This window comes from Drosophila gunungcola (assembly GCF_025200985.1).
Source record: "Drosophila gunungcola strain Sukarami chromosome 2R unlocalized genomic scaffold, Dgunungcola_SK_2 000004F, whole genome shotgun sequence".
NCBI classification, from domain to species: domain Eukaryota; kingdom Metazoa; phylum Arthropoda; class Insecta; order Diptera; family Drosophilidae; genus Drosophila; species Drosophila gunungcola.
Window position 1 is genome coordinate 3,264,430 of NW_026453167.1, and position 27,199 is coordinate 3,291,628.

A 27,199-nucleotide genomic window follows, 5' to 3' on the forward strand; every position below is an offset into this window, starting at 1 on the left:
ACTTGTGCCGGCGGAGACAAACGCACTTGGGCAGAGATCAGAGAAACTGCTATGGGAAATTAATGGGGGGCAACTTAAGTAATGCGAGGAGAAAATGCATTCTGACAGCCAGAAAGGTCGCATTTGGCAAGCCGAGGATAAATAATATCGAAATTGATCATCCGTTTGGTTATATTTCGTGCCAAAATGGGACATTTATCTGTGTTGTATTGAAAATACTTAAATTATATTTATAAAATCAGCCTTTTATCATTTCAATGTAGTTTTTATATTAAGTTATTTTATCCAACTGTATTTGGGCTTTGTTAATTATGTAGTTAAATTCTTTTTAATGTTATTAATACACTTTAAAAAACCTGTTAAAATGGTTTTTAAAAATGTAATCTTAACATTGAGAATCTTAAGCTTGGTCTCAAATAGCTTTCATATTGTTTAATAAGCTAAAATGCTTTAATATCGTTTGGCTTTGTATGTATTAAAACTTCTTATTTTAAACACTAAAGCTGGCTACGGATTCTATCACTCAAATGGAATAACTTTTCACCTGATTGAATCACAATTTCCTGAGGGCCCGACTGCTGGCCCACAGAGTTATTGGTAACTGGCTCTGGAAAACAGTTGGCAATTCTATCATAAGCCCGGTGCTTGGAGGAGAACTTACCACTGGCCGACGCCAAGCACCAGCTATCAGGAGACAGTGCCAGTCCCAGTACCTTCGCGACTATTGCCCAATAGCCAAAATAACCGAAATGGCCGAGGAAACAATTGAATCGCCTAAGTAGAACATCATAATCAAAGAAGAATCAGAGGAGGAGCAGCTGGCATGCCAATCAAGCAATGGCCCGCGGATAAGGAATGCTCTAATATAAATACATGTTGCATTTAATGCCGAGAATTTTATTTAAATTGAACACGAGCCAGATAAATTTAGTGTTGGATGTCACTAATTCCTTCGTTCCCACGCCGCATCAGTAGGCAAAAACATAAGTTTGTTAGGGCGTTTCAACAATTTATTTTGTTTCGGCGACTGACTCATTAGTGACAGTTGATGAAAATTGCAATTTAAACATTAATTGCCGTTGACTTCTGGCAGCAGATTGTTTCCCCACCCCGAACACAGCTTTTCACTTTAAGATAAATTCATTTAAAATGGTTCCTCCGACAATAAAATGTCTAGAAAATGTTAGGTGGATTAACTCACTAAAGATTATTATTATAAATGACATAACAAAATGACATTTATCATTAGTTCAAACAAATTACATTTTTAATTGCAGGGCTTGATTTCAATTTGTTAAATTAATTGCTTGTACGAAATATGGTAGCTGAATTGTTTTGAGATTATTTTATAAGACAGTTTAAAAGGCTATAAATAATATAAATATATAAAGAACGATTTGATCTTTTTTTTAATAAATTCTGTTTTGCAATTGAAGTCCAATACCTGCAAAAACAAAAATCTTAAATTGTTACTAAAACAACAATGCCTAATTCATTTGTAATCATATTTGTATTCAAACACATTTTCAATCAAAATATTTAAACATTAACGGTTTTGTATTTGCTTGTCAAGCTATCGTTTCTAAAGTGCAACCTCTAGAAGAATCCGCCCATCTCTAAAATCATAACAGCTGACACTCAGCTGTTTCTATTTTGGTTTTACTGATTACAAATAATTACGGAAAATGACAAGAAAACTATAAGAACTATAAACTAAACTAAATAATTTAATTAACAAATAGCAAACAAAAAATCTTATTAAACCCAAAATGTCCAAGGTACCCAAAGCAGCACTTAGTTTAAAGCAGGTAAGCTAAATTTAAAAGGTTTTTAGGTTTCATAAAGCTGTTTCCTTGACTTAAAAATCTGTTAATATAACAAATATGTGAATTATATTAAATAAAACTTGGATTAAATCAATTAAACATTAATCGCAATTTACCAAAACTTCAAGTTTACTTAAATAAGATTATAATGACCATCTTAAACCGAAATCAAGATATTTAAGCCCATTCTATACCATCATTTATATTATAATTTTTCACCAGTTTATGCTGCGCCAGGAGGTTCTGAAGCTCTACCGTGACATCTTCCGCACCATTCGCCAGGTTCCGGACAAAAACAGCCAGCTGGAGCTGCGAACCTGGGCTCGTTACGATTTCCAGACGAACCGTCACCAGAGCGACGAGGTGGCCATCAAGATGCTCCTCCAACATGGCAGACGCAGCCTCACCGAACTAAAGACCAGCCTCCAATTGAGCGGGGTGAGCGAGGGCAAATAGTTACATTCTTTAAACCGCGATCTTTGCTTAATTTGGTTTTATATTTTTGAGCTCGACAACCGTACGAAAATAAATACGAATTAAGACTAAGGACTATGACAAAAGCTATCGAATCTTTGAGGTGCTACAATTCGCTGTGTGTGTTTCGTGTGTGCTTCGTGGAGGTGAATTAGCAGTCTAGCGTCTTTGGAGGGAGTTGGACTCCCTGGTTCCATCCTATCAGTTATCAGTATCAGTTCCTAAAGCAGGGGTCGCAGAAAGCTCAACCAAGCCACCTTGAGCAGGGCCAATCCAAAGAGCAGGGAGCCCACGCTCGTGATTATCACCGAAATGAGATCCCTCTTGGCATGCTGATCCACACGGCCCACCAGGAAGCTGTGTATCACGGTGCTCGTTATGTGGGCGCCATCGAAGCCGAAGCAGGGTATGGCATTGATCAGGGCCAATCCTATGCTGAAGACCACATTGTACTTGAGGAGTAGCAGCCAGGCATCCGGCCAGGCGGCCTTCAGGAAGGAATACCTGGGCACAAAGGCCGAAACCTCCACCGTTCGCGTGACATCCCACGGATGACCCACATAGATCACTGGTGGCAGCTTCTCTCCGCGCGAATTCTGCCGCTTGAACGTCATTATGGCAGTGATGTTCCGTATCAGCGGGCGCAGGCAGAAGCCCTCGTTGCAAATTCCCGAAGAACAGTGCTCGGTAACCTCCTCCAGGGTGCGGCGCACATTCAGGCACACGTGCTGCGGCAGCTCCACGGGCACATCTCCATTGACATCCTCCACCACCTCGAAGCAGCTCACATTCGGATTCAGCTCATCGCAGCACTGGAGCTGGCCATCGATACTGTGATGCGAGATTGCGCTGCTCTCGTCATTGAGCTGCACAAAGTCCGCACTCACACAGTAGCCCGGCTTGAGTTTAAGTGAGCTCTGCAGGCAGGCCACCCAACTCTCCTCGCTGTCCACCGGACAGCCATTCACCTGGGTGATCTGGTTGTCCACCTGCAGGCCACGTTCTCCGCGCAGCGGCGATTTCCTGGTCAATTCGGTGACCACCACGTGCTGATTGTAGGCGTATAGCGGCGACATGGTGATGCCCACCGTTGAGATTAGGAGGTAGCACACGCCGGCGAACACAAAGTTGTGCCAGATGCCGGCGCACAGCACTCGCAGCTTGCGGAACCAACGCAGGCTGTTCAGGTGGTCGTGGGAGAGCTCTGTGTACGCCAGTGGCAGGCAGAAGATAAACTGGAATGGAAGTAGTAAATAAGTTAACGGCCCTTTTCAAAAGTGGTCAGGAAAATCAATAGGTACTAATTATAATGCAAGATTTTAACTCTTATTTCGAATAAATTTAAGCTTGCTAGGAAGATCTAGGGCCATTCCCTACCCAATCCTCACCTTAATCCCAAACCCAGTGACGGGCACATCTTCCATGACGGCGGCCAGAGCGTGTCCCATTTCGTGGACCACCAGACACAGCACCAGTGTGGTGATGTAGTACCCGATCTCCTCGAGCGGCAGGTTTACGCCCGGCAGCAGGATCTCCAGCTGAACAGGCACTCCAACCGGCGAGGATGAGGACGCAGATGAGGTGTCCTGCTCGCCACTGCTAAAGATGGTGGCGATGAGCAAGATGAGACCAATAGGGAGCAGTGAAAAGGTGACCAGGACACCGACATTAAAGCTGGTGAGCATTACTCGGCGGGTGCAGCTGTTCCCGGCGGATCCCCAGCGCAGAAGGGTCCTGTTGAAGGCACTCGTGTGCCAGTGAAGGCTCATGAAGTTCACACTCAGTCCGGTGTTCTTGAGGAAGGCATCGTATGGGTAGTGCATGCAGCTCTGCGGGTTTAATCCAGATTATTGAGATGTCAAAGGAGGTTGCACCTTGGAACCCACCTTAAAGAACCGGTCAAAGAAGTACAGAACGCCATAGATCGAAGCCAGCACTATGAAGAACACCAAGGGATCCATGATTTGTGCGCGGTTAAGAGTTCATCGGAGTTTAAGGATGTTAAGTCAGGTGGATTGGAGAGATCTACGGATTGCAGGACCACCGCCTGCCGCTGCTCGTGCTCCTTTTCCGGCACAGAATCCTCCCCAGAATCGTAGTCCTTCGGTTCCAACTCCAAACACTGGAAGTTCGTGAAAGCCCAGACCAGAAATAAGCATTAATCACGTCTGAAAATCGTGTCCGCAAATTAACCTGCGTAAAAATAAATTAAACATATACTAAAAATACTACAAGGTAATCGTAATCGATAAGGGAAAGATCGAAAAAGCGATTTAAGTTAACGATATCGATAGGTCTAAGGCGCACGAATTTTGAAATCAAAACAATAATTGAACATGTCCCAAAATAAACAAATAAAATTTATGTCAAAATTAAAAAAATCTGAGATTATACATTCACTACAAAAAATATCAGTCTAAAAGAGGCAACTTTGAAATATGTGCCAAAATAAGAATTAATACTTTTTAATGGAAAACACCGCTTATCCAAAATTAATATTGAAATTTCTTAGATTTACAAATACAAGGTGCATCATCTGTAAATCAAAAAATGTTTAGCATGACATAAATAATTTACTTATTTACTTAAAATACCTCGTCAAAATGAATGGAAACACTAAAAATCAAAAAGCAATATTTTAATGAGCGCGAACGAATTCTCGTATAGAAGACTTCTGCCGACATGCCGGGTGGTGGTTTCTATAATGGCCTGCTTGTCCATTCTGTCAGGTGTGATTGCTGGTTACCTTTTCATGACCAGCATGTCAGGCGTTTCGCTGGCGGTTAGAGTTGTCTGGACCACTGGATCGGCCATCTATGCACTGGCCTCAGTTTTGCTCATCATAGGAGTTTGGAAGGTAGTAAACCTCGTCACATAACGTCTTATCCAAATTCTTTTTCTTAGCAGCTGATTAGGTGGCTGGTGTATCCGTACATGTGCCTGCTTCTCATGGCCATTGCCGTCTATACGATGATCCTGCAGTGGTTATTCCATAATCTCCCTGCTGCCGTTTTCGCATCCGTGGCCATCAGCTTCATATTCCTTGGAGTGGCACTGCACCTGACCAAAAGTTTGTGACAAGAGAAGCCTCCACCTAGCTGTTAAAAATATGCAAAATTGTAAAAGTACCTTGTGGAAATTTCTTTCATTCCGATTTCTAAATTAAAGCGTAATTAAACTGTGACATAAACATTTAGAAAATAGCTTAAAGCTACTTTGATTCTTATTGAAAAATAAACTCGAAACAAAAAATAAAATTAAAATATTACTGAATACTACTTTTAGATACTAGCTGGCTTAAAAGCAATTGGTACTACAATTAAGATTGATTTAAAGTAAGTTCATTGTTTGGTTTACTATTACAATACTTTTTTTTTTGCTTGTTTATCTAAAATTAAAAATCTTTCAATTAAATCTTTTAAAGTTTTAGAAAAACTTAGCAAATTGAAATATTCCTACTTGAAAGAAATAATTTGTATATTTATGTATGAACAATTTTAGATTTGAAATGAAAAAAACATTTGTAATTTATAATTTTGCTATTGGATAAACCAACTAAATGTGTTTTTTTTTATTTCTATTCTACCACTTTTTTTTAGAGTACCACTTATATTTGTGGAAAACCATGTGTTTTCCTTTAATTTCTAATGCACGCAATCCAGGTTCATTCATCAGCTGTTGCCAGATATTAGGGGTAAGTAGGGGGTTTTTGTGGGGTGGTGGCATTGTAGGCAACAAGCGGCCAAACTTGGCTAGCAAAACAAAACGAATAAAGGACGTGCGGCCTTTGGCTTTTCACGCTCCGAGGTGGAAAACCCACCTCCACCTAGCTCACCACAAGCCAGTTGGATTTTCCACCACGTCCTCCAGAGGACATGAAAATCATCCGTTCAGTCGTGAGCTTGAGCAGCAGCAGAAGAGACGCATCCGCCGAAAACCGGGCAACCGAAAAAAGAGTCTTCACGGAAAAGGGATTTTGCAACGGGTTTTACCCCACTCAAAGAAAGTGTTGGCCAGCTTCTGAAATATAAAGGGCGTAATTTCGACAGGTTTAAATTGGTATATAATATCCGATTGGACCGTTTAACCGGGTAAACCTGATACAAAAGACTTCAGCTGGAATCTGGCCCCATATCGATTTGTTCCAAAAACTGCATATTCGCCAACGAGTGAGTGAGAGAGTGCGCTTGTGCTGAAAGCGGAAACGGAAAGGGGCGACAAGGAAGCGGAAACGGAAACAGCTGCTGCCTAAACAAGAGCCGAAAGGGAAACCCAACGATCTGTGTGTCTTATCAAAAGCATCATGACGCCCGAGCAGCCAACAGTACATCGCCCCTAAGAAAACCCCATACAAGTTTCTCGAGGAAGCCCCTTAAAAATAAATAAACGAAAAAAAAAAAAATAAAGGACCCAGTAGTAAATCGAATTCGACAAAGACCACCCATCAAGACGAAACCGCAAAGGATTCAGTGCCAAAGGAGCCGGGGCGGCGGCAGTAGCAGAATAACGAATTTGGGCCATCCGGTGAAGGCCCGCGTACGTCAGCTCTTCAGGATTTTAAGGACCCAATCCAGAGGCAACCCAATGCATTTGGGTGCACAACAACAACGCCCCAAGCAACAACAACAACAGCGCGAGCAACAAGAGAAACATCAAAGGCGTTTCACGTTCAGTAAAGGACGCCAATGTCGTCCCTACAGCGTGACTGGCATTTACAGGTGAGTGAATAGTGGTCCAGTATCCATTTATCCTTTCGTTCCCTTTGGGAAGGTCAAGAAACAGGCCTCCCCCTTTTTTGGGAAATTCTGCAGGAGTGGGCCAATGGCATTTTTATTGAGGTAGCTGGTGGTTTGGGTTCCTTTGGTGAGCATGCGCCCTCGCCAAAGCACTGACTTACGACTAGGTAAACATTGTAAGCGATACGAGAATGGGTCAACGTAACATATGGCTGGCTTTCGTAAGCGCATCCATCATTATCACTATCGAAATGGGGACAAGAAGGTAAACAATGCGTGGCCCTGACTGGGGAACAAATGCAGTTTGTAGGGGCTACTTTCATTAAATTAAATGGTTAGCCATAAACAAAAAACTCAGTGCAAATAGGTCAAATGAAAACTAAACAATGGGACTCCTAAAAGTGATAAATAGAAAAGCATACAGAATAGGAAATGATATTTATTTATTTTTTCAAAGAAATATGTACTTTATCTGCCTATTTAAAGTCAGCTAAGAAAATATATTTCTGTGCAGAGAGTTACTAAATCTCTTTTTTAAGGATAATAATACATTAAGTTATAAAAGCCACAGTTGAGATACCATTCTGTTTTTTATGTTGTTTGTAAAATATTAACTCATAAAGTTACTTTTTGTGCTCATATCTTTATATTTTTTTCATTTATAAATTAATTAATTAATTAATTAATTAACTTTATTATATGTTTTTATTGAAATTAATGACATTATAAATTGCTTAAACATAATATTTTTAATGCCATTTTACATATCTATATGTTATTAATAAGGAAATTTGTAATATTCCTTAATTTTATAACTTTATCAAGGCTCAGCATAACCAATAGGTTACTAAACAAAAATTGTAAGTGGCCAAATTGCTAGCTACCAAGTAATAAAGTTATCTGATAAAAATAATGTTGGAAAAAAGAAGAATAAGGATATAACAAAATAATTATATTTAAATTTATTAAGTTAAAGATTTCACTTTACCACTGTTAAAAATGATTTTTTTTTATTTGGTTTTTTGGTTTCTACCAATATCAAGAGCAAGATTTTCTTTCGGTGAATGCTGCGCCCTGTTGATTGCGTAAACTATTGGCCCACTTGGCGGCCTCTTCCAACTAAAAGCAATCATTAGCGATTGCTTTCAATTACTGGCCTATATAGCCCTGCTCAACAAGTTGAGCAGGAGTGGTGCGTGGCTGCAACCCAACTAGTGAGCACCCCCAACTGGCCAACTGGAGGCCACCCTCACCTTGACCGCTTATCGTTCAGGCCCACACACCACACGCCACGAGCCACCAACACACTAACTTGGCCCGGGGGAAGGTCCTTCCGTTTCATTAAGCCCCGGCCAGGGCCTTGAAATGTTGGGAAATTGAAAACAAACAGCGATTGCAGAGCTCCCCCAGCGAAAGCTTCCTGACAACTTAAGCCGGATTCCAGTTGACAGGAGGAGGCGGTGCTCCTAGCGCCCAGGACATGCTACAATGGCAGACTCTGACATTCGACAAGGTCACAGGGTTTGGATGCTGTGACTCATGTGACTCATGCTCTTGCGGGGGAGCTGCCAAATGCCAGAGTTGGCCAAATCCTCATTAGCCCCGTCAGACGTTCCGCCACGCCGATGCATTCGCCTTTGAATATTGCATGCCCATTATTTGCCATTCGCCATGGTTATTTTCCGCCATCAATATGGCAGGCAGTTCATTAGCGGCACGTTCACCGAATTCGACACACGCCATGACACGTGCACTGGGGAAAATTGATTCTAAGTAAGGAATATTTTTGAGGAAAATCTTCGCCATACTGTTCAATACCGCTAAATACGAATTTATGGTTTTAAAAAAATATATATGTTAAAATAACAAATTCAAAATCACCTAGGTTTTTTTTATTTAATATTAAAAAACGATTTTTATAGCAGAAAACATTTTTTTTGTACCTTACAATATTTAATCTTTTAACGGCATTGAATAAATAAGTATTTTGATATGAAAAAAACTAAGATCAAAATTAATACTATCATGCAGTTTTTTCTATGTAATTTTCAAAGTAATAAACATCATAGGGATCGAAAAGGAGTATATGGAGTAAAATACGTAACCGGCGCACATAACAAATGAGTTCAACTAGCGATGAGTCCCAATCCATCCCCTCGTTGCGCTCACGCGTCGTATACTTCATGTTGGTTGTTTAACAGTATATCATATTACGTATACGTCAGAGCAAATACTTAGAAAAAGGTGTGAGCTGGATAACAAAGTACGGAAAGAAAAGCCATTAGGAAATGAGTTAATTTGAATTATTGAGGATGTGAGTTTAGATTACGTTACACATAGATACTTTTAGGTGCAGGTAATGCAAACTAATTAAGAGAGTGCTTCGATAAACAAGTTAAAATATATTAAGAGTTATTATAGCTAATCCTTGTAACACCTTAATTTTTCAAATGCACATCACTTTTGTAGGTTCACAATAAAAGCTGACGAAATTTCATTTCCAGTTTCAAGCCAAGCTATAAGCTTGATAATATCTTAGATCAACATATCCAATTCAGCAGTTTCTTGCTTGCCAATTTGAACTTTCCTTCGAGGGCTTAAAAAAGTTTGGCGTCTTTCCATTCAACCTTATCACCACGGGTATTTCCTGGCATTAGCCTTGGGTTCGAACATTGCATCAGCCTTGGATTGGAGCAAACACCCAATTCTCCACAGTGCTGCCAATCGAACCACCCATCAATTTCCGGCAACAAAGACAGACCCTAAAAAAGCAAACAAAAAAAGCAACCGCAGGCTAGACCGCCACCCCCACCTTGCAGTTGACCCTGAATCGTCGGAAAATAGCAGTTTGCGGAGGCGCTTCCCGCAGACAAAAGGAAGAGGAAATGGAAATGGAAAATTCCCAGACGTCATGCCAACCCAAGCGGCACAGCATGCACATTGCAGCTTGGCATCGATTTAACAAAGTACATATAACAATATAGGCAAACGAGAAAATCCTCACGGTCCGCACGTAATTACAGACAGAGCCCAAAAAGTGCGGGAAACCGGGGGAAGTACTGGATGTTAACTCAATTAAACAAAACGTATTGCATACATTAGGGCGCTGCAGCGACATCGTCTGAAAGTCTGGAGTTCGCGTGCGCTCCTCGCATTTCGTTTAGCAAGGCAAATTGGGCCCAAGTTGTTGCTTCCTTGACCCGCCTCCAGTCGATTTGTCAACAGGCCCGCATTTATGACAAGTTAACCCAATTTTTAATGGTACGGAATGGAGGCGGAATTTCGGATGTATGCTAATTTGCGACATTAACTCGCAATAACAAGTGCTTGATAAATACTTTCGCAATTTAACTTTCATAATTGGGCTGCTTGTTATTTTGGTATAAATAGCAAAGGTCATGCAAAATTTGAATTAAAAATTTGGAAATACAAATTAAATCTTTATAATTTTCTTTGCATTTATTTGCTAAGAAACTTTTTACTCAATTGAAATTAATTAAATTTTAATTTTACAAAATATATCAATCCATTTTTAATGAATTTAAAGGTGATAAAGATAAAAACATAATTCTGTTCCATGGCCAAAATATTATACAATTTTCTTTGTAATTTAAAATTTAATTTTAATAAATGGCCTATTATATTTATTATATTTATTATTTGCCTATTATACGAGTATTTAAAAATTGTATCTAGGTCTTAAAAATAGGTAGTAAAGTAATAAAGTTGGCCTATAGTTATGATGTAAAAGATTATTGCTTAAAAAAATAAGAGTACATAGAAAATTATATTTTAAATTTATTTAAAGCATTTGGCGAAGGATGAAAGTATAACATATTATTTTTTAAAAACGATTAACGGAATCGTTTGATTTAAAACACATAAAATAATGTTTTTAAACTAAATTTTATATCAATTATGGAACTAGCAAAGTGAAATGTGTTTCTTCTGCTTTCAGGGTTCCCGGGGATCGGTTTACTGCGCGAGTGAACCGGACCCAGCTGGTGGAGTCCAGTACGAGTCGGGAGGGCGCCTTCTCCACACGAATCCGGCCGAGGGGTCCGGCGGTGGGGCGGGCGTGGGCGTGGGCGGGGGCGGGGGCGTGTCCGCTGGAGGAGTGGGCGGCGGCCTCGAGTGCGGCTCCCTGTTCTCGGTGGTGTCGGCGCCACCGGCTCCACTGCCCGACATCGTCGTGCCCACCGAGCTGGATGGCCAGCACTTGGCGGCACTGGGTATGGGCATGCAACCGACCTTCCACTCTGGCTGCTGTTCGCCCAACGCCTCGCCGATGCGACGACCCGCCACCCTCAGCCTGGACACGCCCTGCTGCCCGAGGACCCTGCACGCCAGCCTGCTGGAACACCACATCTCCGAGCTGGAGGAGGACGACAACGAGAACCTGCTGACCGTGTCCAGCATCACGGCGCGTCCGCTGATCGCCAAGTCGCACGAGCTGCGCAGCAGTCGGAAATCCGGATCCGGATCCGGGACTGGTTTGAACACGGCCCGGAGCAGGTGCGTCCGGCGGGCCAAGGAGCGGGAACGGGATCGCGTGGCCGTTCCCAAGCGGAGCAAGCCGGTGGCCAAGGATCGCGACTCCTCGACGACCACAACGGAAAGTGGTGGTGGCAATGTGGAGCCACCGGATGGCGGCTACGGTTGGTTCATCGTCTTCGGTGCCTTCTCCGTGCAATTCTGGGTGGCCGGACTGGTCAAGTCGTACGGCGTGCTGTACGTGGAGATTATGGAGACGTTTCCCAGCTCCACGGCCACGGTGGCCTCCTGGATCCCGGCAATTCTCTCCGCGCTCTGTCTGGTCCTGGCTCCCCTCTCCAGTGCCCTGTGCCAGCGATTCTCCTGCCGCGCGGTCGTCTTCGTGGGCGGCATCTTCTGCGCCATGGGCATGATTCTCAGCTACTTTGCCACCAGTCTGCTGCACCTACTCTTCACCTTCGGCATCCTCACAGGTGGGTGGGGTGCGCTCATCTAAAAGCATAAAATAATGAAATTCACCTTAATGTTTGACTAAACAATTTTACTCAACTTATGTTTCACAATAATATAGTCATATTATTTCAATAGTAAATTATGAGTGTACTCCATTTGAATTATGGAATATATTATAATATTATTTGGCTTTAGAACTAAAGACTAAAAAAGGAGGTTTTAAAAAATAATTTTAGAGCAACCCTTTAATTTTTTAAGATTTTTTTTGTTTATAAAATCAAGCACATGTTTTTTTTTTTAAATATAACTAAAGTTTATGCAAAGTATTGCTATATTTACAATATGTTCTTATAAAAAAAAAATAAAAAATGGGGTAGAATGTTTTAATTTTGATTAAAGGCAAACTTTCTAAGATTAAAGTTTAATATATAACTTCTTCTTTGAATTTCCATCACAGGAATTGGAGGAGGACTTTCGACGACTCCTGGCATAGTGATAGTGTCGCAATACTTTGACAAGCACCGAGCCCTGGCCAATGGAATCTGCGTCTCGGGCACCGCAGCTGGTAGCTTTATCCTGCCCGTGCTGATAAAGCACCTGGTGGAGAACTGTGGCTTCCATGGCACCATCCTCATTCTGGGCGTCTGCATGCTGCACGTGTGCTTCTCGGCCACCCTGTATCGACCGATCAGTGCGTACACGGATCAGGATTCGGGCCAGGGGCAGGAGGAGACCGCGAAGCCGCTCAACGAGGACATCAATCCGAGCACCACGGGCATCCTGACCACCTCCACGTACCTGGACACCTGTGAGGTGGGGGCGGGCCACGAGCTGAACGACAAGTTCATCGAGCACCTGTTCCTGGAGGAGTCCAAGAACCACCTTAACTACTATTCCAGCAAGCAGCCAGGTGGGTAGCTAGATCTTTTATACAATTATATATGTTAAATCTCATTCTATACATTAGCCCATGATAAATCTGCCCAGGAGAGCGATGACGAGGTGAAGGACATCATTGGCGAGACCACCTTCATCAAGCCCATGAAGAAGGTGCGTAGCTCCGGATTGCTGCACTCTGTGGAGGATCTCAGCACGGACTCCACCTGGGTGTACCGAAAACACTCCGGCACGGACTCCAATCGGGGCAGTCGTCGTCGGCGCAATGTCTTCGCCAACGATGAGGTGATCTCAAAGATTCAGGCCCACCTTGGAGAAGCCTCTTTCGCCGCCGAGTGTGGTCAGTCGCGGATTGAGCAAGAGCATGGAGATTCCCACGCCGGTGAGCAACCTCAGCGATCTCAAGCAGCAGCCGCCGGAGCAGGCCGAGAACGGGATCCTCGACTCCCAGCTGGTGGAGTCCATCGATGGCGACTGCCACGGTGTCGCCGACGAGGATGACGAGGACGACGAGGAGCAGGGACCACGCACTTGCTGCGAGCGCATCGAGATGTACCTGGACATCAGTCTGCTCAAGGACCCGAGCTTCATCCTGATGTGCCTCTCCGTAACCCTCATGTCCGTGGGGTGTCCCTACATGCTGTACTACCTGCCCGCCCACGTCATCTCAATAGGTGAGTCCTGGAATGAAATATTACAAGTAGCTTTGTCATTTAAGATTTCTTAACATAGCTCAAATTTGATTTAAGTCATTGCTTGCATTCAAAAAACTTTCTTGGAGTCTCAAAAAAAAATTTTTAACGTTTGAATGTTTTGAAAAAAATAAAAGCAATTAAAGTTAAGTTCATTGTTATTTTTTGGCTAGTTTAAATTTTTAACTGTAGAGTTAAATTTTAATATAATTAATATCCCTCCTTTTGGGACGCATTTTTAAAAACATCATTTATGTAAGAAAAAATGATTTTTTTAATTTCAAAATGGTTAAAGTTCAACCATTTAACCAACCAAGTTTAACCTCTAAATTTAATTGATAAATTTTTCTTTAGGTTTCCTTAAAACCACATATTTGGAAATATATTTTTAATAAATTGCTACAAATTATCACACTCTAAATATTTTAAAGGCTTAAGCTTTTATGCATAATTTGCCTTTGAATATTTATTTATATCTAAACTTAGAGGTATTGCCTTGCATTTCCAAATTCTCTGGACAACATGAGCAGTATTATTTCTTGAAACAATTTTTCTTAATTATTGTTGTTCTTTTCAGGTTACAATAAAAGCGAGGCGGGTTACCTGGTAGCCATCAGTGCGGTCCTGGATTTGATAGGCCGCCTGGGTCTGGGATGGCTTTGCGATCTGCAGCTCTTTGATCGCAAGAAGACCTACACCTTGTGGTGAGTAGACTCGAAAAGTAAATTGACGATTTATATTTAAAGTATTTTCCGTACATGAACAGCATTTTGGGCGCCGGATGTGCCGTGCTCACGATTCCTTTCGCCAAGACCCTGGTTTTGGTGGGTCTGTCGGCTGCGGTTTACGGATTGTGCCTGGGCAGCTGGTATGTGCTGATGCCCGTGCTCCTTGCGGACGTGTTCGGGACGGACAGGATCAGCTCGAGCTATGGCCTGGTGCGGATGTTCCAGAGCATCGGGGCCATCTCGGTGCCACCGCTGGCGGGTCTGTTGAGGGACCTCTCCGGGGACTACGAGATCTGCTTTTACTGCATGGGATCCTGCATGGTGCTCGGCTGCACGCCGCTGGTCGTGTGGTCCATCCTGGAGGCCCGGAACCACCGGCTGTTCGTCCAGCGCGAGGAGGAGGAGGAGGACTGCGAGGAGGCCTAGGAATAGGTGGTTGGACATTAGTTGGTTGACCCATAAGTTAATCGTGTTTTAGTAGCGATCAAATACTAGTTGAGTTCCTGAGTTTCAGAGTTCGAATGCCTCACCGATATTGCTGATTCTACCAGTTACTACTATTAATACTATCCGAAACGTACTCATCCTAATCTTATCCAATCCATGCCCATGCCCACTCCCACTGGCACCCAATCGCTTGTTATCCTTCGGTTGAGCAAACAGCAAACGGATGTGTGAGATGAGATTCAAACAAAGAAACCTAACAAAAAACAACCAACCAACAACTGAGCACCAAAAGTTGCGCAAAAAGAACTGAGTTAAAAAGACATGAACTACAAATACCCGTATATAACTTTATAATATGATAGTTACGATCCATGCTCTGCCCAATGGGACATGCATGGCATATTTCCATGCCCGAGTAGATGGTTAAATAGGCCGACTATAGTTCTAGGTGTCGCATGCCCATATCAGAACGGACTCAACGTGTTGCAGGAAAAAAAAACAAAAAGACAGAGGCTATATAGGCAGATCGGTGGCTTGACTTCAGAACATCGCATTACATTACCCTAGAGTTAAAATAGTTGTTGTGAGACATTTACCCAAAAAGAGAATTACCAAATAAACACCAAATCAAAAAAAAAAAACGAGTTTTAAGTGCTGTGGGGGGGCAATTAGACGAAAATTGTGGAATTCATTACATTTCAAGCCTTTTTAAAAATATATCAATTTGAAATGAGTTGTTTACTTTATTTAGCTCTTACAAAATTAAACAAATCATTTTGTTTAATATTTGTGGGTTGTAATTTTAAGAAAAAGAAATTAGTTATTTATTAACTTTTATAAATTATTCACATATTAAGTCTTTCAAAGGATTAACTGTCAAACTTATAGAAATCAATTTCATTATTTTACGCCATATCTTATTTTTAGACGAGATTTATTTGTTAAACTATTATTTTTATATTTCAAATAAATTTGTATATTTAATTGTCTTCATATAATAGAAATTTGAATTAAAAATTTACAACCAGTGTTGCAAAATAGCCGCACTTATCGTTATTACTTGTCGCTGGAGTCGAAAGGTTTTCTCCACTCTTGGATTATTCCGCACTCCACCCACGGTCACTCTGTTTTTCGCGTCTCATCCGCGGATGAACGTCTGCAAATTTCACAGAAAACTAAGCATATTTTATACATTTCGCACCGCTCCACTTAAATTTCACCACTGCTTGACAAGGAACAAAGTGCGAATATGGATCTCAGCGGTCCACAAACTCTGGACCAAATACTTCAGCCCGACGAGTTGAAACTCGTGCCGGAGGACGTCCAGAAGAAATTGTCGGCGTACATAAAGAATTTTTCGGATGAGTACTGCAAAGAGCGGGCGGCCGCCAACCGCCTGGGTAAGTTATCATCTAGTTTAGTTTTTAGTCTGCCCAACACATAATTATCGCTTATAAATAATATACTTCTATATTAGTTTGATATGTGTGTCCACCTTTGGGGCTCCCATTTTGCATGTCTTGCCGGCAGATTTTGCACTACCTGTAGCTTGCAAAACACTGCAAATACTGGTCTAAGCTTGAATTTCAAACTTGCTTTTTATTAAATCTGCAACCAGTACTCGTTTGTACACTTTTCTTGCTTGCTATTATACATTTTGTTTAATTTTCCGGCTTCAGGCTCTTGGAAAAACAATGGCTGCTGCACATTTCTTTTTTGTGGGTCACTTTTACCTGCCGCTGGTATGGTCACACTGGCATGGCCATTTTTCCCGCTAAATTATTTGAATTGCCGCAATATTTAATTCTTTAAATCACCTATAAAGGTGAAATGTATGTGTATGGGACATTTTAAAACCACCTGACATTATCAATAAATGACGATTTTCTTCAAGTGTTCGTAAAGTTTTGGTCTTCTGTCATTCTTGATTAAAACTAATTTTTCAACCTGGCTCTAAAAGATGAGAATATATCGTAGTATCCTTTTCCGCCTCTAGAAGCTGACAATTGCTGTCAAAGAGCGAAAATTTTGCTAAGTCGTAAGGTTGCAGTTGCAGGAAACACGTTGCATTCATAAAAGTGCTAATTCATTTGCTAGTCCACATTTTTTTCTGAGTGTGACATTTTAGAAGCCTAAAAACTTCCACAATTCTCCCAAGAGAAATAATCAAGGTAATTTAAATAAAAGTAGTTGTATGTTATGAAAACTAACGAAGCCATTGTTCATGCTCTTTAATGCACAAAATGAAGTCAAATCCAATGACTAATCATTTTTATCCGCATTTCACAGCCGAAGCTGAGCAAAAAAGCGAAGATCTGGAGAACAAGATGGAGGACTACCTGGCCAAGTTCAACAACTTTGAGCTGAATGTCAATGAGTTGCGCACCCAGCTGGACCAAGTGTCCGCGGAACGGGCTCATCTCGTTGAGACGGTCAAGGGCTGGGAGCAGAACGTGGCCCTGTTGCGCAAGGAAAGGACCGCGGCCGTCGAGGAGCTCGATTTGCAGAAGAAGGTCATCGAGCACAAGCAGGCTGAGGTGGAGCGCCTGAAGCTGGACCTGGAGACCTACAAGCAGCAGCTGAGTGCGGCCATCGCCGCCAAATGCGAGATCATTGCCCGCGTGGACGAGATCCAGAGCAAGGAGGCGGCCCTCGACTACAGGGAGAACCGCATGGAGACCGAACGTAAAATGCTGCAGCAGGAGAATCATTTGCTCAACGCCGATCTGAACCGGAAAAACTCCGAACTGCAGAACATCCGGAGGGAACACACGCTGAAAACCATGCACCTAGAGTCGCGCCTCAAGGAGACCACCGATGCCCTGGGTCTGGTGCAGAGACAATATGCACAGGCGAGCACTACCATTGAGGAAATGAACCGCAAGCTAGAGGCCCAGAACGATGTCACCTACAAGCAGAACCAGGCCACGGAGGAGTACGTGGAGATGCTGAAGAAGGAGCTCGATGCCAAGGAGAAGCTGTTCCATATCTTTAAGAGCACTGAGGCCGATTATTTGAACCAGCGGGAGGAGCTCCTCCAAGGCATCGCCGATGTAAAGCGTATGCTGTTCGAGTCCGGTGAGCTGAACGAAAAACTAGAGGCAGAAATGGCGGCCCTTAAGCAAACACACGTCACCGAATTGGAAGAGCAAAACAAGCGGATCGAGGATCTGCAGCGGCAGCTCGTTTGTGCCAACGATTTGCTGAAGGAGGCCCAGGAGAGCACCCTGGAGAGCGCCATCTGCAAGCTGGCACCCACTGCGGCGGTGGCCAGTCGCCTTATGCGCACCGATCTCTCGCTCACCGAGCTCTACTCCATGTACGCCAAGAACAGCGAGGAGCTGGAGTTGCGGAACCGCGAGAACGAGCAGTTGCGGCTGCAGGTCAAGTCCATTATTGACGAGCTCAACGAGAATGCTCCCCAGTTTGAGAAACAGAACTCCGAATTGCAGAAGCTGAAAAATTACCACATCCAGCTGCTGCAGGAGCACGATGAGTTGGCCGAGAAGAAGATCTCCTTGGAGCACGAGCTGGAACGCACCGCCTGCAACCTGACTCACTGCCAGAAAGAGAACAAGAAGCTCAAGCAGACGCACAGCGACCTCAGTCGCCAGGTGTGCATGCTGCTGGACGAGCTCAACTGCTTGAGGGCCGGAGTAGCCAGCGTCCGCAGAAAGCCGCAATCTGAGCCGACCTCCAGCGATGGTGCTATCGATACCCTGGTCACTTTCGGTTCCATACAGGAATTGGTCGACAGAAACACCCAACTGCTGGCTGTGTCCCGCGACCTAGCCGAAGCGTTGGAGGCCAATGAAAAGCACAACGACAAGATCATGCTGGAGCAGTCCGAGAAACAGGTGAAGAAGCTGAACGAACGATTTGCCGAAATGGAGGAGATCGTTGCCCAGAAGAACAACACAATAACCACATTGCTCTCCAAGTGTGATCGCTACAAGAAGTTCTACTTCGCGGCCCAGAAGAAGCTGGGCCAAAAGACTGTCGATTTGGACGATCCCAATCTGCAGCTCAGTGAATCTGTCCTGGACACTTCAACGGTGTCAAACGCCCATGTGGAGGAGAAAAACGCGCTGGAGCGAAGAGTGCGCCAGCTGGAGCAGCAGCTGGAGGAGGAGGTCAAGAAGTATGCCGCCCTCAAGGAGAACTACGACTACTACACCAGCGAGAAGCGCAAGAACGACGCCCTTGCCCAGGAGCAGTTCGACGCCATGCGCAAGGAGCTGCGGGAGCTGACTAGCAGCAACTGCAAGATGATGAACGCCACCGAATTCCAGAAGGAGCAGATCAAAATGCTGCACACCAACATTGAAACCTACAAGCAGCAGGTGAGCACTCTGGAGGAGCGCACGAAGAGCTACGAGAAGACCATAGTCAAGCACGAGCAGACCGTGCTCATGCTCAAGGACGAGGTGATGGACGCCCACCGCAAGCAGGCAGCTGCCGACTCGGAGGCCCACAGCCTGCGCCAGGAGAGTCGCATCCTCAAGGACACCGCCGCCCGCCTGCAGATCGAGAAGGAGACCTACCACCGCGAACAGCAGAGCCAGTCGCTGCTCCTGAACAGCCTGGAGTTCATAAAGACCAACCTGGAACGATCCGAAATGGAGGGACGCCAGCGCTTGGAGCAGCGTTTGGACGACACGGTGCGCGAACTCGCAGCCCAGCGTCGCCACTTCCAGGAGGAGGAGGAGAAGTTCCGCGAGTCCATCAACGAGTTCAAGCGACAGGCGGAGACGGCCACCAAGTTGAAGGAGGAGGAGAGGCAGCAGGCCGAGAAGTGGCAGGCGGAGCTGACGGCCGTCCGCGAAGAGTTGGCCCAGAAGGTCACCCAGGTCAATGAGCTGAGCAAAAAGCTACAGGACAGCCTCACGCCCTCCATGAACGATAATCCCATCTCGGCGGCCAACAAACGAGCCCGCGAATTCGAGCTTAAACTGGAACAGGCCCTCGTGGAGATCGCATCGCTCACCAAGGAGCTGGCCAATGCCCGCGAACATGGCGAGCAGTTCTACAAGATGTCGCAGAGTGCCGAGAGTGAGATCAAGCGGCTGCACGACTTGCACAGCGAGCTGGTGGCCAAGCAGGAGGAGCAGATCAAGGCGCTGCATAGTTCCGAGGCTGAGCTAAAGACGCGCATCACCGACCTGGAGGCGGAGGCCATGCTGACCAATGTCACCGAGCAGAACAAGACTGTCAACCAGTCCGGCCAGCTGAAGACGGCCCAGGAGGAGCTGAAGAGTGTGCTGGAGAAGCTCACGGAGGCCAATCGCACCATCCGCACGCTGCGTGCCGAGAACACCACACTGGCCGAGTCCCTGAGTGCCGTGGAGGTGAAGTACGCCAACGGCATGGTGCAGCACTCGGCGGACATCCAGGAGCTGACCCGGTTCAAGGCGGAGTTCTACAAGGTCAACGACGAGCTGAATCAGTTGAAGTCGGGTCGCGAATCCCTGCAGGCCGCCTACGACGAGCTGCTGCGCTCCAATGCCGAGGCCCAGAAGCTGCTGGACAACGAGAAGGAGCAGTCGGAGCAGCGCGTGGCCGACTTGCATGCCCTCAACGCCAGTCTGCACGATCAGATCGAAGCGCTGGCCACCAAGCTGACTGTCCTGGCCAGTCAAGGGCAAAACCCGAACGCTTCCCTCAATGAATCCAGCGTGGATGCGGACCACAGCCTGAATTCCTCTGGACTGGCCGGCGGCGAGGAGGGCAGGAACAACGAGCAGCTGCTGAAGATCATCAAGTTCGTGCGCAAGGAGAAGGATCTGTTCGCCGCCAAGCTGGACATCCTGAAGGCGGAGAACGCACGTCTCGTGTCGGAGCACACGCTGCAGCAGAAGAAGCTGGACGAGCTGAATGGCTTCCTAAACCAGGAGCGCGCCAAGAATCAGACCAACATGTTGTCGACCCACAAGCACGAGGAGGTGCTGCGCAAGATTGAGACCCTGGACGCCATCACCGACAGCAATCGCATCCTGCGCGAGGAGCGCAATGCCTTGAGCCTGAGCGTCGCCGAACTGACCAACCGCATCAAAAGCGTGGAGAAGGAGCTGTTCCCGCTGCAGTGCAGCAACAAGGAGCTGGCCTCGAAGGTCGAGGAGATCAATGGGGAGAACACCACGCTGCGCACGGAGGCCATCAAGTGGCGGCAGCGGGCCAATGCGCTGGTGGAGAAGAGCAACCGCAACCCGGAGGAGTTCAAGCGACTGCAGGCCGAGCGCGAGCACCTGGCCAAGCTGCTCACGGCCGAGAAGGAGCAGAGCAAGAAGCAGGCGGACGAGCTGGCCCTGCTCAAGCAGCGCCTGGACACGGAGATTCCGTCGCTAAACAAGCACTTGCAGTTGCTGGACGAGGCGCGCAAGAAGCAGGCGGACGAGTCCACCAATCTCAAGCAGAGCAACACGCGCCACACGCAGGACATCATGGAGCTGAAGAACCGCCTGCTTCAGAAGGAGGAGGAGCTGCTGAAGGCCAACGAGGAGCTGGAGACGAAGGACAAGGCCATGGCGGACAAGGACACCAAGGAGCTGCAGCTGCGCAAGCTGGCCAAGCGCTACAAGGACTACTACATGGGACTGCAGGCCCAAACCGGCGGAGCCGAGACCATCGCCGAGCTGGAGAAGGTTCGCGCCGAGTTGGAGGAGGTCAATGGCCAACTAAGAGCGCTTAAGGAAGAGCAGGAAAAGCTGGCAAAAGAAAACGAGGAGCTGAAGAAACGCCCGGAGCCCGAAACGGATGTCACCGCCGTGCGCCAGGAGTACAAGGCCAAGCTGGACAAACTGGTGGTCGATCTGACCGTGGCTCGTACCGACTTGGCCAACCAGGAGACCACCTTTGCTGGCACCAAGTCCTCCTACGACGAGACCATCGCCCGCCTGGAAAAGGAGCTGCAGGACCATATAGCCGCCAACAAGGACATCAACCAGCGGCTCACCCGGGAGAACGAATCGCTGCACATGAGAATCAACCAGCTGACGCGCCAGCTGGGATCGCAGCAGTCCACCAAGCCGTCGACCAGCTCCGTGGCCGAGAAGGGCAACATCTCGGAGAGCTCGCCGCGCACGGCCAACGTGAAGCCCATGTCCGGCTCGGCCACGGTGCAGCAGTCGGCCACCGTGACTCCGTGGCGCGGGGGCGAGACCCCCTTGGCCAGCATCCGCCCGATTTCGGTGCAGAACAGCCGCACGGCCGCCATTCTGCCCACCAGCCAGCAGCCTCCGGCTGGCTCCAGTGCGTCCACCTCCTCGTCGTCATCTTCATCGTCCACGTCCACCACCTCGGCTGCGGCCAGCGGCGGCAGCTCGGCGGTGGCCCAGACCGCTCTGGTGCCGCCCCAGCAGCAGGTGCACACCACTGGAAGTGGCGCCCTGGAGTCAATGGCCTCCTCTTCGCCCACATCCTCGCACACCGACTACATGCCATCGACCAGCTCGGCCTCGGTGGCCGTGGCTGCCATTCCGCCGATGGGCGCCACATCCGCGGCCGAAAGTTCCCAGGAGGCAGAGAGCATCCAGCATCCGCAGCAAAACGATTCGCAGCTGTTCGTGGGCGGAGCACAGCAGCAAGTAGTGGCCCTGGTCTCGCCGCGCGTCGAGGGATCCTCGTCGTCGTCCAGCTCCACGTCGGCGCCAAATGCCACTGCGCCGAGTGTCCAGGATGGCGGGAGCCAGAGCCAACTGCCCAGCACTTCGGGCAGCAGCAGCAGCTCCTCCACGGTGGTGAGCAGCCACAGCAGGCACACCCCGTCCAGCAGCAATGTGACGACCACCCAGGCCGGCTGCTCGTCGCAGGGCATCAAGCGACCACGCGACGTCGAGGGAGACTCCTCCACCACCAACGAGGAGGGCGGGCCCGAGAAGATGCCCAAGATGACGAAGCGCCTTCGTGGCGGCCCAATGCATAGTGGCGAACTGTCGGCCGGGCACATTGGCGACTCCGGCATGGATGTCGACCAGATGCCCACCTCTTCGCAGCGCGACCAGGAGGATGACATTCAGGTGGTGGACTCGGATGACGAGGAGGACGTGCTGGCCGACGCGGACGATGGTCCCATCGACGGCGGCGAGGCCGAACAGGAGGGCTACGAGGATTCCTACGAGCAGGACAACGAGATGGACGACAACGAGGGTGCCGACGACGACAACGACATAGCTGTGGATGCCCAGGACAACAACGAGGTGGACATCGAGGAGGTGCCGGAGCAGCACATGCAGGCGCAGGAGGAGAGCCAATCGCTGGACAGCCAGGCGGTGGCCACCGCATCCGCTTCCGCGCAGGAGAACAACCAGAGCCAGGCCATCACCAGTGGCAGTGGCGAGTCCTCGAATCCGGTGACTCTGCCGCAGGCCGAGGTCTCCAATTGGAAACAGGCAGCTGCATCCACATCCTCGGCAGCGGCCAGACGCAACGAAAGGTGGGTGAATTAATGGGTTGTCTCGGAAATAAGTAACTTCTTATTGATTATTATCAACAGCTCCGTGGAGATTGTTAGCTCACCGCAAGTGTCGAACTTCAGTGAGCAGCCAGCCGCCCGCTTGGAGAGCGCCGAAGTTGATGGCACCGCCGAGGTGGCCGAGGGAGCTCCCCACGAGGGCGCAGGGCCCAGCAATGAGGGAGCTGCCACTGCCAGTTCGCCACAAATACAGGGCGAGGCAGGCGAGAGCAGCGGCAGCGGCGATGCCAACAAAGCAGCCGATGAAAGTGAGCTCGCTGGAGGAGCGGAGAACGCCAGCGAGGCGGACGAGGCCTTCGCCGAGGAGACACTGGCCGCTGGCCAAGGAGAAGACTCCCAGCCACTGGGCAACGATAGTAAGTTGGTAAAAGAAACGTGTGAATAGAACGAAAAACTAATCACTTTGGCCCATGCAGATCCAAATGTGGGCACCAGCCAGTCGGAGATGTCCCATAACCAGGCCAATCTCGCCGAGGGCAACCCCACCGAGGACAGCGAGGGCGCCGACGGCGTCTCGTCCGAGGGTGAGAAGCAGGCGGTGGGTGTTGAGGTAAGGACGCGTTCTTGTCCCAAGTAGCACCACTTTCTCTGGTTGCTAGTTGGCGGTGGAGAGCAGCAGGTTGGTCCGAATGCGACCCTGCATGGGAACTAACTTCATTTCAATGCCATTAACCCCCAGTTTGGAACTGTTACTCGTGATTAAAAACTAATTTTGTTAATTTGCTCAACATGTATTTGGACAAACAGAACTTGAAGTCCGAAGTGGATAAACTTTGCACTGACTAACAACTTAACTTAATTTTAATGATAAAATACTAAAATTTGTTCGGGCTTTTTAGTTAAAATCATTGCCTTTTTAGCTGGTTACAAATCAATTGATTAGTATTTGTTTTGTTTATGGTTTTAACTAAAAAGCCCGAAAAAGTGTTAGTATTTCATGATTACAATTATTTTAATTTGTATGTTAATGAAACCACTAGGTTTTCTGAACCAAGTTAAGCGAAAACTTCACAAACTACTTAACAAAATTAATTAATATTTGGATTAAGTATTTTACAGCTCTTTAGGGGGCTTAAAAGCAAGTTTTCAATTATTTTAAGTATTTATTCAGATTATTTATAAATTTGTTCATTTGTTCGAAGAGCCAGTACAAGTGCTTTAAACGACAGACGCATTTTATGTACTTAGTATCTGTAGTTTAGTCTAAAGATACTTTAGCTTTACCTACACTGCAGTCTGCGCCAACTGAATCCTAACTCCATCGGTTTCGCTGTCTTTTAAGGAGGAGGGTCGCGAGGCGGAGGCGACGTCGCCGTCGGAGAACACCAGATTTCGCACGCTACGCAGTGCGGTACCCACGCGACGCGGAGGTCGCTCCATAATGCGCGGCGGCAGTCCCAACAACCAGAACCGGCCGCAGCGGATCGTCTGGCAGCGGGAGACGTCGCCGGGCAACATGCAGCGGGAGCAGGGAAACATGCCGCCCAACAGTAATCGGTTCGCCCAGCGTGCCCGCAGCCGACGGCCCATCCGTCGGCCCGTCGCCAAACAACTTCAACAGCGGCGGACGATTCCCCTAGGACGAGGAGTTCGGCTGCCCCGCAGACGAAAGTGAAAGTCTGCTGTAGGCTGACTTTAATCAATGCGCTTACTGGGCTAGATATAAGTCTCCTCGCATTTAACTATTATTAATATAATTCTAAATTAATGCTTACATTTACATTTACAACTCAACATTCTCCCGTTTGCAAGTCTTGATACTTTGCTGCTGTCAAGACGCAAAGAGCTTCGGCTCTTGTACATTCATTTAGCTATAGAGTTTTGAATAAATATTAATGTAACTGATCATTTGGGACATGTATCCTTTCTCCAGGGGACTTAATTTTAAAGTGGTTTTTAACGCATAAATCTATATTTATCTTCATTAATTTAACTTGTTATCAAATACATTATTTTTATACCCTTGCAGAGGGGATGGTACTATAATTTCATATTTTAACACTGCTGTTCTTCAACTTTTTTTTATTACTTCTGAAATACGATTTAAATTTGATCAAAATCGGATGACTATATCGAATAGCTCCCATGGAAACAATTGGAAAACAAAAAAAAAATATTTTTCGACAATGGTAAACCTTTCCATAATCCAGAATTAAGCATTTAATTTTATTAAAATAGGAAAACGATATCATAAAGCTGCAATAGGAACGATCCAATAATTTATGTGAAAATCATCGTAGCTTTAATGGTTTTTATTACAACTCGAAATTTAGATGTTCAATTTTTGCAATAGTATAGTATATAAACTTCGGCTTTAAGCTAATCTACTGACTTAAAATTGATCACCTCCAAAATTGAGGTTTAAATAATTTATAAATTCTCTTATCAACGTTTTGGCGTCATGTTTTTAGAAAGGTAGAAAATATTAATATATACATTTTATTATTTAAGAAATAAGGTTTATACATTTATTTGGCCTGTTAAAAGTTCTCTTATGTGTAAAATATAGGCCATCGAATGATAATCTTGCACTGCAATTTGATGGCAATGACCCTAATTGTTGTTTGCCATACAAAGCCGATTAATTATGCAGACCACAGCCGTGAAACATGAAACGTGATCAGAATGGCCGGCTCAAACATAATTACCTGTTGTTGTACGTCAGTTGGCCAGGAGGGAAATTTTTGAGACGGGTTTGGAAAAACTACTACCGAACCAAAAATGATTTACTCGGACAATTGCTGTTGCTGTGTGCAGCTTAAGTGCGGCTGCATTCTGATAGCCATCGTTGAGGTGCTCATCCGCGGGCTGGATCGGTTCTTTGTGGATCGTAAGTGGTCTGAATATATATATATAAATTGGAAGTAACCCCGTTCGACAGGCGACAGTCTGTTGGGTCTTTTATCCCTCATAGTGAGCGGTATCTACGTCATCTGCTGCATATTCCTTCTGCTCGGAGCCGTGTTGGTGAGTTCCCTCGATAGCTTCGATTCCTAGTATATAAAAACCCCCCAATTTCAGGGACTGCGATACTTTCTGTGGCCATATCTTACGGTGTCCTGCCTCCGTTTCTTTATTTTGGTTGCCGAGGGCGTGTTCGTGGCCACGGAAGGCATTATCAACGACTATCTTGTCTTTGATATTCTCCAATCCCGTAAGATAAACTTGTTACAAAGGTATTCTTAAAGATTGCTTAACTACCCATTTCCAGTTCTTGGCTTGTATTTTTGGTTGGTGGTCTACTCCTACTACGATCAATTGAAGGACAGCTGAGTTCAATTATATTTTAATAATATAATATTCATTATATTTTTAAAATCTTATTTAAATTATACAAATTTAATAATTTTTAGCTGATTTAGCTGCGTAATTAGATAATTGAATAACGAGGAGCAATATTTAATTACATTATTCCCAATAGGCACAAAAACCATCATTGCTGGAGGATCCAGTTAAAATGGAATTTTCTTAACTTCATACGTACTTCATGATTATTAAAACAAAATAATATTTTAATTGTATATAAATAAAAGTTTAAAGCCCAATTATAACTAATTGCTTTCCCTTTTTTTCTTGACCTTTTTCACTTACCATTTATCGGTAAACAATCTTTTCTGTTGATACTGTTTGTTATTAAAGTAAAAACTCATTTGTATTCAACAAGGGCTCTCTCATCAATAAAACAAATATTGAGTGCTGAGCTCATTTCGCACAGACTTGAGTATCGACATACCATTGTTAGGATGCAGTTTTTGGTTTTCGTATGCCAGGAGTTCAGGATCCGAAAAAAAGCTTACATACATGACAGCAGCCTATCTTATCTTCTTATATGTCAACATTTCATCTATGACATAACTTAACTTATCATAATTATCCATGTCTAACCTTGAATGGATATTATACATGTCTAGCCTTGAATCTGTAAAAATGTAAACTCTCTCAAATCCCTCATTAAATATTTTACATTATAAGGTAGATAATC

At 45.6% G+C, this 27,199-nt stretch overlaps 6 protein-coding genes across 7 annotated transcripts; 5 read left to right on the forward strand and 1 right to left on the reverse strand.

Moving 5' to 3' along the window:
- The first annotated feature begins 1,624 nt into the window (after window positions 1-1,624).
- Window positions 1,625-2,282, forward strand: LOC128254062 (LYR motif-containing protein 2). Its single transcript, XM_052982860.1, has 2 exons — window positions 1,625-1,808; window positions 2,049-2,282. Exons 1-2 carry the CDS (start codon window positions 1,770-1,772, stop codon window positions 2,280-2,282), a joined length of 273 nt encoding a protein of 90 aa, XP_052838820.1. The 5' UTR covers window positions 1,625-1,769.
- A 22-nt stretch (window positions 2,283-2,304) lies between these two features.
- On the reverse strand, window positions 2,305-4,496 carry LOC128254060 (membrane-bound transcription factor site-2 protease). The gene is made up of 3 exons (XM_052982856.1): window positions 4,187-4,496; window positions 3,689-4,129; window positions 2,305-3,535 (listed from the first exon to the last, which is right to left on the reverse strand). The coding sequence occupies exons 1-3, from the start codon at window positions 4,259-4,261 to the stop codon at window positions 2,522-2,524; spliced, it is 1,530 nt and encodes a 509-aa protein (XP_052838816.1). The 5' UTR covers window positions 4,262-4,496; the 3' UTR covers window positions 2,305-2,521.
- A 134-nt stretch (window positions 4,497-4,630) lies between these two features.
- Window positions 4,631-5,482, forward strand: LOC128254061 (uncharacterized). 2 transcript variants are annotated; one of them, XM_052982857.1, is made up of 2 exons: window positions 4,631-5,157; window positions 5,205-5,482. In XM_052982857.1, exons 1-2 carry the CDS (start codon window positions 4,942-4,944, stop codon window positions 5,376-5,378), a joined length of 390 nt encoding a protein of 129 aa, XP_052838817.1. In that variant the 5' UTR covers window positions 4,631-4,941; the 3' UTR covers window positions 5,379-5,482. The 2 variants fall into 2 exon arrangements, with proteins under 2 accessions (XP_052838817.1, XP_052838818.1); XM_052982858.1 differs by having other exon boundaries at window positions 4,659-5,157; window positions 5,208-5,482.
- A 725-nt stretch (window positions 5,483-6,207) lies between these two features.
- On the forward strand, window positions 6,208-15,374 carry LOC128254113 (uncharacterized). Its single transcript, XM_052982942.1, is given in 7 exon segments — window positions 6,208-7,018; window positions 10,995-12,003; window positions 12,441-12,893; window positions 12,951-13,189; window positions 13,191-13,554; window positions 14,150-14,276; window positions 14,339-15,374. Coding segments are annotated over 7 exon segments (2,613 nt in total). The 5' UTR covers window positions 6,208-6,985; the 3' UTR covers window positions 14,727-15,374.
- A 458-nt stretch (window positions 15,375-15,832) lies between these two features.
- On the forward strand, window positions 15,833-25,208 carry LOC128254435 (nucleoprotein TPR). The gene is given in 6 exon segments (XM_052983545.1): window positions 15,833-16,147; window positions 17,037-23,178; window positions 23,239-23,573; window positions 23,634-23,767; window positions 24,500-24,754; window positions 24,756-25,208. Coding segments are annotated over 6 exon segments (7,059 nt in total). The 5' UTR covers window positions 15,833-15,996; the 3' UTR covers window positions 24,798-25,208.
- Window positions 25,209-25,797: 589 nt separating this feature from the next.
- LOC128254456 (uncharacterized) lies at window positions 25,798-26,505 on the forward strand. Its single transcript, XM_052983581.1, has 4 exons — window positions 25,798-26,047; window positions 26,099-26,184; window positions 26,239-26,371; window positions 26,429-26,505. The coding sequence occupies exons 1-4, from the start codon at window positions 25,939-25,941 to the stop codon at window positions 26,488-26,490; spliced, it is 390 nt and encodes a 129-aa protein (XP_052839541.1). The 5' UTR covers window positions 25,798-25,938; the 3' UTR covers window positions 26,491-26,505.
- Window positions 26,506-27,199: the final 694 nt, after the last annotated feature.